The sequence below is a fragment of the Lissotriton helveticus genome, chromosome 5_1, assembly GCF_964261635.1.
Source record: "Lissotriton helveticus chromosome 5_1, aLisHel1.1, whole genome shotgun sequence".
NCBI lineage: Eukaryota > Metazoa > Chordata > Amphibia > Caudata > Salamandridae > Lissotriton > Lissotriton helveticus.
In genome coordinates this window covers 1,959,240,030-1,959,253,146 of record NC_136065.1, presented here as the reverse complement: position 1 = coordinate 1,959,253,146, position 13,117 = coordinate 1,959,240,030, and the positions used below count along the sequence as shown (strand labels likewise).

Sequence of the window (13,117 nt, the reverse complement as noted above, 5' to 3'; positions counted from 1 at the left end):
ATCCTAGAATGAGCACCTCCGTTTTGTCTGAGTTGAGTTTTAGGCGGCTATGTTTCATCCATTCGGCTACTTCTTTCATGCCTTCGTGAAGATTGGTTTTGGCGGTGTTAGGGTCTTTGGTGAGGGAAAGGATTAACTGGGTGTCGTCGGCGTAAGAGATGATGTTGAGGTTGTGTTGGCGCGCGATGGATGCGAGTGGGCTCATGTAGACGTTGAAGAGGGTGGGACTGAGTGATGATCCTTGTGGTACTCCACAGATGACTTCAGTGGCTTCTGAGTTGAATGGGGGAAGTCGGACTCTTTGAGTTCTCCCGGCGAGGAATGAGATGATCCAGCTCAAGGCTTTTCCTTGTATGCCGATGTTGCTGAGGCGTTGTATAAGGGTGCTGTGGCAGACTGTGTCGAAAGCGGCGGAGAGGTCGAGTAGAATGAGGGCTGCTGTTTCTCCGTTATCCAGTAGTGTTCGGATGTCGTCTGTCGTTGCAATGAGGGCGGTTTCGGTGCTGTGTTTGGCTCGAAATCCGGATTGAGAGGGATCGAGGGAGTTGTTGGATTCAAGGAAGGCGGCGAGCTGGCTGTTGACGGCTTTCTCAATAACTTTGGCGGGGAAAGGGAGGAGGGATATGGGTCGGTAGTTTTTAAGTTCAGAGGGGTCTGCTGTGGGTTTTTTCAAGAGGGCGCTGAGTTCGGCGTGTTTCCAGCTTTCTGGGAAGGTGGCAGAGTTGAACGAGCAGTTGATGACATCACGGAGATGGGGTGCGATGATGGAGTCAGCTTTGTTGAAGATGTGGTGGGGGCAGGGGTCGGTTGGTGAGCCAGAGTGGATTGAGTTCATTAGGCGGATGGTGTCTTCAGTAGTGATTGGGTTCCAGGCGCTGAGGTTGTTAGTTGGCGGTGTGGGATCTGAGGGGGTGGGGAGGGTTGATCGCTGGGAGTGTTCTTGAAGCTGTTGTGAATGTCGGCAATTTTGTTGTAGAAGAAGGAGGATAACGCATCGCAGAGGTCTTGGGAGGGAGTGATGTCGTTAGATGCTGCGGTGGGGTTGGTGAATTCCTTGACGATGTTGAAAAGTTCCTTGCTGTTGTGGGTGATGTTGTCTAGACGATCCTTGAATGCTGATTTCCTGGCGGATCGAATCAGTTGGTGGTGTTTGCGGGTGGCTGCCTTGAGGGAGGCCATGTTGTCGGTGATTGGGTTTTTTCTCCATGTTTTCTCCAAGGTGCGGCATAGCTTCTTGGATTTTTTAAGGTCATCATTGAACCAGGGAGCCTTTTTGCTGCCTGATTTGATCTGGTGCTTTTTCAGGGGTGCTAATTCGTCAGCACTGTGGGTGATCCATTGCTTGAGATTGGTGGCCGCTTGGTTTGGGTCCGATGAGGGGGTGGGAGGGTTTTGGTTGAGTGATGTGAGGAGTTGGTCGGAGGTGATTTTGTTCAAGTTTCTCCGAGGAATAGGTTGTGGGTGGTTGTGGGTCAAGGTGGTTTTGTAGTTGAAGTGAACACAACTGTGGTCCGTCCAATGGAGAGCTGTGGTGCGGTCGAAGGAAATGTGCTTGCTGGAGGTGAAGATAGGGTCGAGCGTGTGTCCGGCTGAATGGGTGGGGGTGTTAACAAGTTGTTTGAGTCCGAGATTGGCCAGGTTGTCCAGAAGGGTGGAGGTGTTGCTGTCGTGTTTGTTTTCAAGGTGGTAGTTGAGGTCTCCTAAGAGAATGTAGTTCTCGGTGGCGAGGGCATGTGGGCTGACGAAGTCAGTGATTTCATCGCTGAAATGAGTGCGGGTTCCTGGACGCCTGTAGATGAGGGTACCTCTAAGTGTGGTCCTAGGGTCGGTGTGGATCTGGAAGTGGAGATGTTCGGCGGTTGCAAGATTATCGTCGGAGCTTGTCGTTATTTTGATGGTGTTCCTATGGATGATGGCGATGCCTCCTCCTGTTTGATTGGTACGGTCTTTTCGGATAATCTTGTAAGCGTTCGGTATGGCTATGGCGATGTCGGGTGCTGATGATGTGTTCATCCATGTTTCTGTAAGGAAGGCGATGTCAGGTGACGCAGTGTCGAGTAGGTCCCAGAGTTCAGTTGCGTGTCTGTGGACCGAGCGGGTGTTCAGCAGGAAGCATTTCAGGTGGTTAGAGTCGGAGCTGTGTATGGAGGAAGTTGATTTGGTGAGGGTCCTGAAGCAGTTGAACTTGCAGGAGAGGCAGGCGAATGGGCCGTGGGTACGTCCTGGGGTGGCCTCGCAGCATTGTGGTGTGCGTCCGGGGTTGAGGGCGAGGAGAGTTGTGGCATCATATGTGACTCTAGTGGGTTGGATGTAGCGGGGACCAGGGGGACAGGCGCTGGGCACGGTCCCGGCGCGGACGGGCGTAGACGGGCTTACCTTTGGCGCACCTTCGGCGCGACCGCTGCGCGTGGACGCTGCGCGTTGAGACATCTGTCTCAAATGGAGAGTGGAGGGGCAGAGCGTGGGAGGGGCAGCAGGGAGGCGGTAGCGTGGGGGGAGGGACGGGCTGGGGGCACAACAAAATGGCAGTAACAAACAAGGTAAACACGACGATACCTGGGTCAACAACAACAGTCAGAAGTTCTAGCAATGCAAAGCGCAGGTCAGCGCAGGCGATATAAACTCAGAATTAACAAAGCAGCAACGTGGAGCACAGCGCTACGATACCAGGGGGCACAGGCACTGGATCACAGCTTCAGCAGCGAGGAGATGCCAGGGGCCAGAAGGGAGCGACCACCTCTGTCGAAGACAGGCTGGTCACAGAGGAGCGCCGGACCGATATTCAGTTATCCAGTGGGTGGGAGGGGCAGCAGGGAGGCGGTAGCGTGGGGGGAGGGACGGGCTGGGGGCACAACAAAATGGCAGTAACAAACAAGGTAAACACGACGATACCGGGGTCAACAACAACAGTCAGAAGTTCTAGCAATGCAAAGCGCAGGTCAGCGCAGGCGATATAAACTCAGAATTAACAAAGCAGCAACGTGGAGCACAGCGCTACGATACCAGGGGGCACAGGCACTGGATCACAGCTTCAGCAGCGAGGAGATGCCAGGGGCCAGAAGGGAGCGACCACCTCTGTCGAAGACAGGCTGGTCACAGAGGAGCGCCGGACCAATATTCAGTTATCCAGTGGGTGGGAGGGGCAGCAGGGAGGCGGTAGCGTGGGGAGAGGGACGGGCTGGGGGCACAACAAAATGGCAGTAACAAACAAGGTAAACACGACGATACCGGGGTCAACAACAACAGTCAGAAGTTCTAGCAATGCAAAGCGCAGGTCAGCGCAGGCGATATAAACTCAGAATTAACAAAGCAGCAACGTGGAGCACAGCGCTACGATACCAGGGGCACAGGCACTGGATCACAGCTTCAGCAGCGAGGAGATGCCAGGGGCCAGAAGGGAGCGACCACCTCTGTCGAAGACAGGCTGGTCACAGAGGAGCGCCGGACCGATATTCAGTTATCCAGTGGGTTGGAGGGGCAGCAGGGAGGCGGTAGCGTGGGGGGAGGGACGGGCTGGGGGCACAACAAAATGGCAGTAACAAACAAGGTAAACACGACGATACCGGGGTCAACAACAACAGTCAGAAGTTCTAGCAATGCAAAGCGCAGATCAGCGCAGGCGATATAAACTCAGAATTAACAAAGCAGCAACGTGGAGCACAGCGCTACGATACCAGGGGGCACAGGCACTGGATATGTATGCTATGCGGAGAAGAATGCGTGTTGGACATCTGTCTTACACTACCATCAGCAGTACCAATGGATACAGATACTTTGCTAGGTCCTGTAACGGCTCATGCATCGTGTGTTCCCCAGCGGCTACCTATTCTGATGATGGCATTCGTTGAGACTTCACCACTACGAGTATGTGGCAGTGGAGTAGCAGATGAGAGCAGCATCACCCAGGTACAACCTTCAGTGAGCATTGCTGATCCTGACATCGATGATAGCAATCATTCTCACGACTGCACTGTTGCGGCATTTTTAAACTTGGTGGAACTTTCACCTGATGATGTAGACCAATTTTTTGCGAGTCTGTCTGAAATGATGTTCTCCCCTGAACAGAAAGAATAATTTTTAAGCAACAAGCACACAGCGTTCCCTGAACTCTGCATTCCGCCTTCAGCTTTGATAAACAAAAGCTACTGAAAACATTTGGAATTATTTTTCCCCTGAAAACGAAATTATTTTTTTTTCACTTCCAAAATATTTACCTTTTTCCGGCACAGAGTACTCTGCTTAAAGTAGAACTATTCTTAGAGAACAGAGATTATATTTTAGGGACTCTAGAGACAATATTTTACCTCAGCCTCTAGCACATGTACAACATTTGTATTATTATGTATTAAGAGCCATTTCATGTGTAAATTTTCGCAATTCATTCAGCTGATATATATAAGCACTTTTAACTGAATGATACCACTGCTTGAAAAGCGTACAGTACCAATACTCATTTTCGTGTATTTACCATATACCGTTTCAAATGCGAATTATGTATTTTGGGGTGGGTTGGAAAACACATGCACCATTATATGTTTACTATTGCTTAGTTTTAAGTAATGAGGGACATTAGATCGTGGAGTGGGTGTTGTAATTCTATCTAGGACCCTAATTCGATATTCCTGATTTATGCCCTTATGTGGTTATAATAAATAAGATCCTTATAAAGGCATAAGAATCATATCCATATTTAGTCGTAGCCCATTCAGTCCAAATTAAGCAAGGCTACTTCCCCAGGCTCCTAGAGAGTACAACGAGTTCGCTAAACAAACCAAACCTCCAGCAACCTGGGAATTCCCCATGCTTTTGTTTTGATTTGTCCTAGAACTCCTGAGAGCACTGTAAGAACGGCCAGTTCTTAGTGACATCTTTATTGACGTCTTATGTCCAACCTTACGTCAAACCCGGCACCTTTCAGGTATAAATATACCAACGTTGCCTTAAGCAAACACACGGTGGTTTGGAGCAGAGCGGCTATCTACTTGCCCGAGAGCCCAGCTGATGCGAGAGCCCACGGACGCCGCCCCTCCCTTTTGACGCACTGAGAGAGACGCTGTCTTTTCTCCTGCCGAGAAATCCAGCTCCGGTGTTCTCAGCCGCCCTCGCGGGTTGCTGGGATATCAAGTCCTGAGAGAGAGATACCAGACCTCCTGCTTTCTATTACCCAGGTACGGAGCTGACTAAAACCCTTAAAGGGAATTCTTGATTCAGATTCTTGGCAAAAACCAACTTAACTTAAACTGCTACTTACTTACTCCTTCCCACGTATTAGGCTTAGGTCAGGTACACCGGGGTAGGCGTATTTAGAAGCACCAGTTGAGTTTGTTAGTCAATGTATATATGTATGTATATATTTTATCTATTTTAAAGTATCATATGGCTAAGAAACCATATCAATGCTTTTACAGTATTATTTCATAATACTCCTTTTACTGTACGCACTTTACTGTACTATAAATATTGCAATTGTGGCAATTCATTTCTCTTGCATGAGAAAGAAGACTGCTCAATAAATAACACCTTTTATTGAAAACGCCCGTCTCTCTTTTCTCTGCACTCTGGTGAAACTAAGTATGCACGATTGACTGAGTAAAATAGCTGTCTATTGTTTTCACGCGACTCTAGAGATACACTCTTATTCTGAGGGAGCAAAGTTGTCATGTTTTATGGTTGTCAGAAACTAATCCCTTCTTGTCTAATCAGGAAAGTTAACTCCTTCTTGAACAGTCGAGAAAGTTTCTAGTGACCTCTGAGCTAGCTGGCAAAATTAATTAAGTCTAATATAGTCAGTAGAGACCTAGTCGACCTCAGTCCTACGTCTACACTGCTGTTTATATTATTCCAATGCGCAGAGCCTATTGGGAATATCGGAACTACACTACAATATTAGCCACTGCTCAGTATTACGAGAATAGGGATAAGGAGGAAAAGGAAAAACTCGAGAAAAAGACTAAAGAATTAAAAACGAAGGTTCTTTTGCAACAGGCTTATCCCCCTCGTTCTACTCAGCGCCAATTTCAACAGCCTCCCCAGTTTCAGAGGTTGTTACAGAACCCTGCACCCTTTGTTCCGCGACCTTTGCTAGGTCCTAATCAATGTGCCTATTGTAAAGAGGAAGGTCATTTTAAGAATAGCTGTCCGGTTTTATTGCAGCGTAATGGTGGATTGCCAGGGCCGCAAGGCCGTGGTGGTTTTTAGTCAGCACCCAGGGGTAGAAGGCGAGGTCGTTGTCTCAGACACAGCGTTCCTTTTCCCCTCAGAATTCTATGAATTATTTTGACCAGCAGAATACTCAGTCTGCACAATATTACAATGACGACTATTGTGTTGAAAGTGAGAATCAGGATTTTCACACTAGCTAGGACAGCCATGGACAAAGCAAGGGAGTCGTATCAGTTCCAGTGGATCAGAATGGGCCTTATGTTGAAGTTGTTGCATTGGGTATTTCAGAGCCATTTCTTTTGGTTACTGGTGCAATGAGAAGTTCTATCATTCACTCCAAACTCCCTGGGGCACCTTTGTCTGGCTTAACAAACGTTTCTGTAGGATTTTCTGGCGCCCCAGTCCGTAACCCGGTTTCTTGCCCTTTGCCTATCTCAATTGGTCCTTATGATTTGGAGGCCCCGCTCATTTTAATGACTGGTTGCGGCGAGAATTTTCTAGGTTTGGACTTATTGAAACATCTTCATGCAACATTGCACTGTTCCCCCTCTGGTGTACATCTTACTTTAAGTGAGAAATTGGTTTCTCCTATGTATTTGTCTAAGGACCAACTCCCACCCGAATTGCATTCCCTTCCTGCTACCCTTTGGGCTACAGGTCCGAATGATGTTGGTCTGCTCCAGATTCCACCTTACGTGGTTACTGTCAAGCCTAATGTTAAATTACCACGCATTCCTCAGTATAAAATTTCAAGTGATGGCGAAAGAGCTCTGTTGGCTATCATCTATGATTTAGTTCAGAAGGGTGTGGTTGAGGAAACAAGAGGAAATGTTTGCAATAGTCCTGTTTTACCTGTTCTTAAACGCACTGATTCTTCTCAGCCTCCTGTATATCGATTTGTGGTCGATCTTCGGGAGGTTAACAAGATTGTTGTACCCCAGTTTCCTGTCGTCCCAGATATCACTGCCTTGCTCACAATGTTACCTGCTTCAGCTGCCTGGTTTTCAGTTATCGATCTCAAAAACGCTTTCTTCAGCATTCCTATTGCTGAGGAGAGTAGAGATCTTTTTGGCTTCTCTCTCGGAAGCCGAAGTTTCCGATTCAAACGTGCACCCCAAGGTTATTGTGAGAGTCCCTCCATTTATAGTCAGGCTTTGAAATCTCAGCTTGATGCTTTCACTTTGCCCCCAGGTGCCACTCTTATTCAGTATGTGGATGATTTGTTGGTTGCTGCTGATTCAGAGGATGCTTGTAAGAATGTGACTGTTTCATTGTTGCGTCATTTGTCTGATCTGCATCACAAGGTGTCACCCTCTAAACTACAATATTGCCGCCAAGAGGTTACCTATTGAGGTCATCTCTTGTCGAAGGAAGGAAGGCGATTGACCCCAGAACGTATTCAAGCAATCGCACAAATGTCTGTACCATCCACACAAAGGGAGGTGCGTGCTTTTCTGGGCATTACCTCTTATTGTAGACAGTGGATTCCAAATTTTTCTTTGTTGGCTAAACCTCTGCTGGCACTTACTCTGAAAGACACACCCCAACCTCTTCCTTGGACTGACGAATGTCAGAAGAGTTTTTCTAACTTACAAACTGCCTTGTGTTCTGCCCCTGTGTTAGGTACTCCGGATTACAGTAAACCTTTCACACTCTATGTTCATGAAAGAGAAGGTTGTGCGTTGTCAGTTTTAACGCAACAATTTGGAGACAAACAGCGGCCATGTGCCTATTTTTCGGCTACATTGGATCCAGTAGCCAAGGCATTGCCTAGTTGTCTCAAAGCTACAGCAGCAGCAGCGATCTCCATTCGTCAATCTGCTGGATTGGTACTGGATAACACTTTTGTTGTTATGGTACCACATGCAGTGGATACTCTTTTGAACAGAACGAAAACACAACATCTCACGAGTACCCCCTTGTCTGGGTACGAGCTGACGCTCTTGGCTAGTCATATACACATCAAGCGATGTAATACTTTGAATCCAGCAACACTGTTACCCATTCCAAAAGGGAAAGACACCCAAGAACAACATGATTGTTTTCTCCGTACAGAGGAGGAAACGAAAGGCAGAATAGATTTAAAAGATACACCACTCGTGGACCCGGATGGGATCTTATGGGTGGATGGGTCTTGTTTCAAACTTCCCAATGGCGAGACGACTTCAGCCTATGCTGTTACCACCTAGTATACAGTAGTGGAGACAGCACGCATTAGACAGAATTCAGCCCAAGCAGCTGAGCTAATTGCCCTGACGAGAGTGTATTTGTTGGCTAAAGGAAAGAGAGTGAATGTTTACACCGATAGCCACTACGCCTTTGGCGTGGCTCATAGCTTCGGCCGCCTGTGGAAGGAAAGAGGATTCTTTACTTCCCATGGAACTAAGATACAGCATGGTCAGTTGGTAACTGCCCTTCTCGAATCACTTGCTTTGGCTACCCAGATAGCAATTGTGAAGTGTAGTGCACATAAAAGGATCACTGATGATGTGGGTCGCGGGTATGCTTTTGCAGATGAGGTAGCGAAAGAAACAGCGAGAGATGCTACAAGTCGCATGTATGTTGCAGGCCCTGCAAGATGGGTCAGAGAAGGAGGAATGTGTGAGGACACAATAGAACGTGTGAGAATGATTCAAGAAGAGGCTACAGAGAAGGAATTGAGTAAGTGGAGAGAAAGTACGGGAATGTTGGACGCGACAGGGTGTTGGACGGAATTGTCAGAACACCAGCGTTGGCTGTTACCAGAGGCCTATGTATTGCCTGTAGTTACTATGGCACATGGTCCAGCCCACATCAGTGCGAAAGGGATATGCAAACTTCTGGCTCCAGTATGGCAGAATGAAGGTATCCCTAAATGAGCGGAAAATATGGTGAAAAATTGTATCGTTTGTTTGATGCATAATCCAGGAAAGGGACCCCAACTCCGGCAGGTCATTTTGCTCCCCCTACGCATCCTTTTGAGGTATTACAAATCGATTACATTCATATAGAACGTTGCAACAACCTCAAGTATGTTCTGGTGGTGGTGTGTGCCTTTTCCAGATGGATAGAGGCCTACCCCCTAAAGGATAATACTGCTTTGTCTACTGCCAAAGCCCTCTTGAAGGAATTCTTCCCGAGGTTCGGTTTGCCGCGAATTGTCTGGAGTGACAATGGAAGTGAATTTGTAGGCCAAATTATGCAGAAGGTGTGTGCGGGTCTTGGTATTAGGCAGAAATAACATGCGGCAAACCACCCTCAGTCAGCAGGCTTGGTAGAGTGCTATAATGGCACTCTCAAGCTCAAACTGGCAAAGATTCAGGCCAGCACGGGTCTTGCTTGGCCCGATGCTTTACCTTTGGCACTCCTATCTACGAGAACAGCTGTACACTCTTGCTTGGGACTCAGCCCATACGAGGTTGTTTTTGGGCGCCCAGCTAACGTCTGGGGAGTCCCTTGACCTAAAAAGTACTCCGATATTCCGTATCCTATGTTGATTGACTACTTGCATGATCTCACCACTAAATTGCGTGTTCTTCATCAGCAGGTTCAAAGCGCTTTGCCGGAGGCTTCCGCAGACTCAGGCCACTCCATCCAACCCGGAGACTGGGTCTGTCTGAAGAATTTTCAGCGAAAGAAGAATCAGGAACCTCGCTGGGGTCCGCCTCGGCAAGTTCTTCTGGTGACACGTAAGGCAGTAAAGGTCGTCAGAAAGAAGAACTGGATCCATGGCGTGCACTGCAAAAGGGTACCTTTGCCTTTGCTTTTTGACCAGTGGGTCCGCAAGGGTGTAGGTGATAGTGAGGGCGAAAGGGTCCCTCGGTTGGTACCTTTCAGTAGTGCACATCTGGATCGGACGAGGTCTGAAAAAGAAGATGACGATGTGTTGCAAGAAGCTGTACCATCACATCTGCGATTGAACACAACAAACCTAGAGACTTTGTTTCGAGAGCAAACGGTACCTGACAAGACCCGGTACAACCTGAGACCTAGACTGATTAAGAACAATTAAACTTTTTCTGGTTACACTTTTAAGAGACATTCTTTTTACCATCCATCAAGTTGCAGGGTCACGGTAGGAGTCTTAGGCTGTGACCTGAGTAGTGGCAGTAGGTCTGCAGGGCTTGCAGTGTCATAGGACGGCTAATAATCACAACTAAGTGATCTAGGAAGATTACGGTGAGCAACGCTTTAGAGAATAGATATTGAATTGGAAAAGAATGATAAAAAGCAAGAAATGAAAAGTAAATATAAGAAACTGTTGTTTAGTTCATGTGGCGTAGCCTTGTGTATTTTATTATGTTCATGTATTTTATTGGCTTGTGTGGGTTGGGTTGTTCACACTATGCAGCAAGCACCTGTTCCTACTTCTGTTTCTTTGCCTTTTTCCACTACTGCCTCCCCCCATCAGTTCCATACACTCCCAGAGCCCGAACAAATTAGCAGAACAGAATACTTTAACAATTCATTCATCCAGCTGTTGCATCAGCATCATCTGGCAGTCAATACTACTGACTGTTGGGTTTGTGGACTCATGCCCCATAACACAGAGAAAGGGATGCAATATTTAGTCCTTCCGTTTTCTTATGCAGGTTCTGCTTGGGCCTATTTGGCTATGTTTTCCAATGCATACCAGAATCAACTTCAACATCCTCTTGTTGGTCCATATGGTGGTGGAGCAGATTTTAGTCATAGTTCTGTGATAAAGGGAATAGTGGCTATGGCTAGAGTTGCCAAAAGTGGTAATATTCCCGTTGATGAGAAACGAGCGTATGATGGTTGGAATGTGACTCGTTACGTTACTAGCCTCACAGATAAGGCTAGACGAAAGAGATCCCCACCAATTTGGACCATACCGCATCGAGGCAATTTGTGTTTACAGATAAATGTTCAAAATACTAAAAACCAACAGGAAAAGAGTGTTTGTTCCCGTACATACATCTATTCATCCCAGATTTCTTCACCATTAGTACCATCTCAGGGCACATACTTTGTCTGCCACGACAGAGCCTACACGTGGCTCCACACCAACTTTTCAGGAACATGTTATGTGGCTTTTCTCCTCCCTCCGACATACACTGCTCCTTCAGGTCATCACAGAAATAGATATGGCAGAGGGGTTATCGATTCCAAAGACACAGCAGGACAAGAGGGAGGGGACTTTTTCAAAGGGTTCCTTCCTTTCTGGGCCCAATGGCCAATAGCAGAAACATTAGACAGTTAGTTCGTGTTGTTGAGGCTACCATAAATGTGACTTCTGGGGCCTTGAGTAATCTAACAGCCGAACTTCAGGCTGACCGCCGTATGACTTTGCAGAACCGGATGGTTCTAGACATTGTTCTTGCAGATCGCGGAGGAGTCTGTAAATTGATCGGGTCTAGTTGCTGCATTTATATTCCTGATAATGCCCCTACGGTATACCAAGCCATCTCTAAGTTGCACGTAATTTCCGAGTCGATTCACCATGACACAGGAGATTGGTCTGTAATGGGATGGTTTTGGGGACTACTGTCTACATGGGGATGGAAGGTATTAACCTTCCTTGGAATGGTTTTGGCCATAATTTTCTCTTGTTGTCTTTGTTTACAGTGTGGCCCTGCCATCTGCGGTCTTTGTGCCTCCATGTGTGTCCCAAGGCCTGTGTCACAGAAAACAGAGCACATTAAAATGATGTTGCAGCAACAGCTCGACTACCTCATGGCCATTGACATCACTCAGACTAACTTGAGTCCTTTGTGTTTTGCCTGAGTAATGGCAAAAGGAGGGTCTGAGGTTCTTTGGTTTTCGACTTCGTCCCGTATTCGTCCGCCATTTTGTGTCTCGTCGCCATTTTGTGTTGCCCTCACTCAGGCAGCACGGCGAACGGAGTGTTTTTGCTTTTTCCAGCTGCTACGTGTCTTTTCTGTTGAAAAGTAACCCCCTGCCCTTGTTTACGAAACCGATCTCAGGGTCTGGCCGAGTCCACTAATCCATGTCTGGGCTGATTGATCCCTGTCTCGACTAACTGTCTCTCCCTATTCTCTCTTTACTTTATCTTATCCGACTGGCCTTTGCTATTCTCTCCTTGTATTCTCTTGGTACACAACTATCCTTTGAAGCACACAAATACGTCCTGCCACCTGCAAATTGGATTATAGGCACTAGCACTGATTAACCTGTGGGAAGGGGTGACACACAGGGTCTGAAAGAAGGGCGTATTTGGGACACTTGATAGCTTGTTTTCCAACTTTTCCTATTGGCTAGCCTTGTATGTATTGGGAGTATACGTTGTAAATATGTGTGCTATAAAAGATTGTGCGCCACGCAGTAAAAGTGGCAGTCTCCTAAGAACCTACTCTGTACTTCTGGGACAACTGTGCTTAGCTGCAGCTAATAAACCTGGTTTTCTACGCATAATAGAGTGTCTCGTGTCTCTGTCCGACAAGGCAGGTGAACTCGGAGATTTAAGGCGTGCCCTGCGCGGCCAGGCCCAAAATGCCCGGTTCTTCAACATGACTCAATAAATATGTGTCCATCTTTGGAAACAGACATTCAAAATGAAGTCAAACAAGTTAAACAAAGTAGAATTACTCAAAGATATTTATGTAGGAAAACAACTGACCGTCCATTTGGAAGGGAGAAAGGAAAACAAATGATGATCTTAATGCAGAAGGAGAAGGGAACTTGGATTGGGGTGGGGCAAAACAAATATAATACGTCAGGGAGCGTCAGGGAAACCAGTCTATTTACAAGGGGAAAAAGAAATCTTCGTCAAGAACAATGTCTCAGTCCAAAAGTCAAGTGTCTTTCTGGTCATCCTCCAGGACCACAATGTCTAGATCCTCAGGGTCTGACACATCCACACGGCTGGTTTGTGCAGGAACAGGCACCACATGGGGACGTGACACACGAGGAGTACGGGGGGAAACTGTGTGGGGCAACGGACAGGGGACACATTGACGGTGGTATGGGAGGGCATTTGGGAGACAAAAGACGA

The 13,117-nt window shown here is 47.2% G+C and overlaps 1 protein-coding gene across 9 annotated transcripts in view; it reads left to right on the top strand.

Moving 5' to 3' along the window:
• Positions 1-13,117, top strand: part of FBXO47 (F-box protein 47) — a 1,641,665-nt gene that overhangs the window by 1,588,722 nt on the left and 39,826 nt on the right. For 7 of the 9 annotated variants that reach the window (XM_078645626.1, XM_078645627.1, XM_078645630.1 and 4 more), the window contains one exon: positions 9,686-12,530. The exons of the other annotated variants lie outside the window; for them this stretch is intronic. In XM_078645626.1, the coding sequence (XP_078501752.1) occupies positions 9,686-10,153 (468 nt within the window). In that variant the 3' untranslated portion in view covers positions 10,154-12,530. Of the gene's footprint in view, positions 1-9,685; positions 12,531-13,117 lie in introns of those variants that run through there. 9 annotated transcript variants of the gene reach the window in all.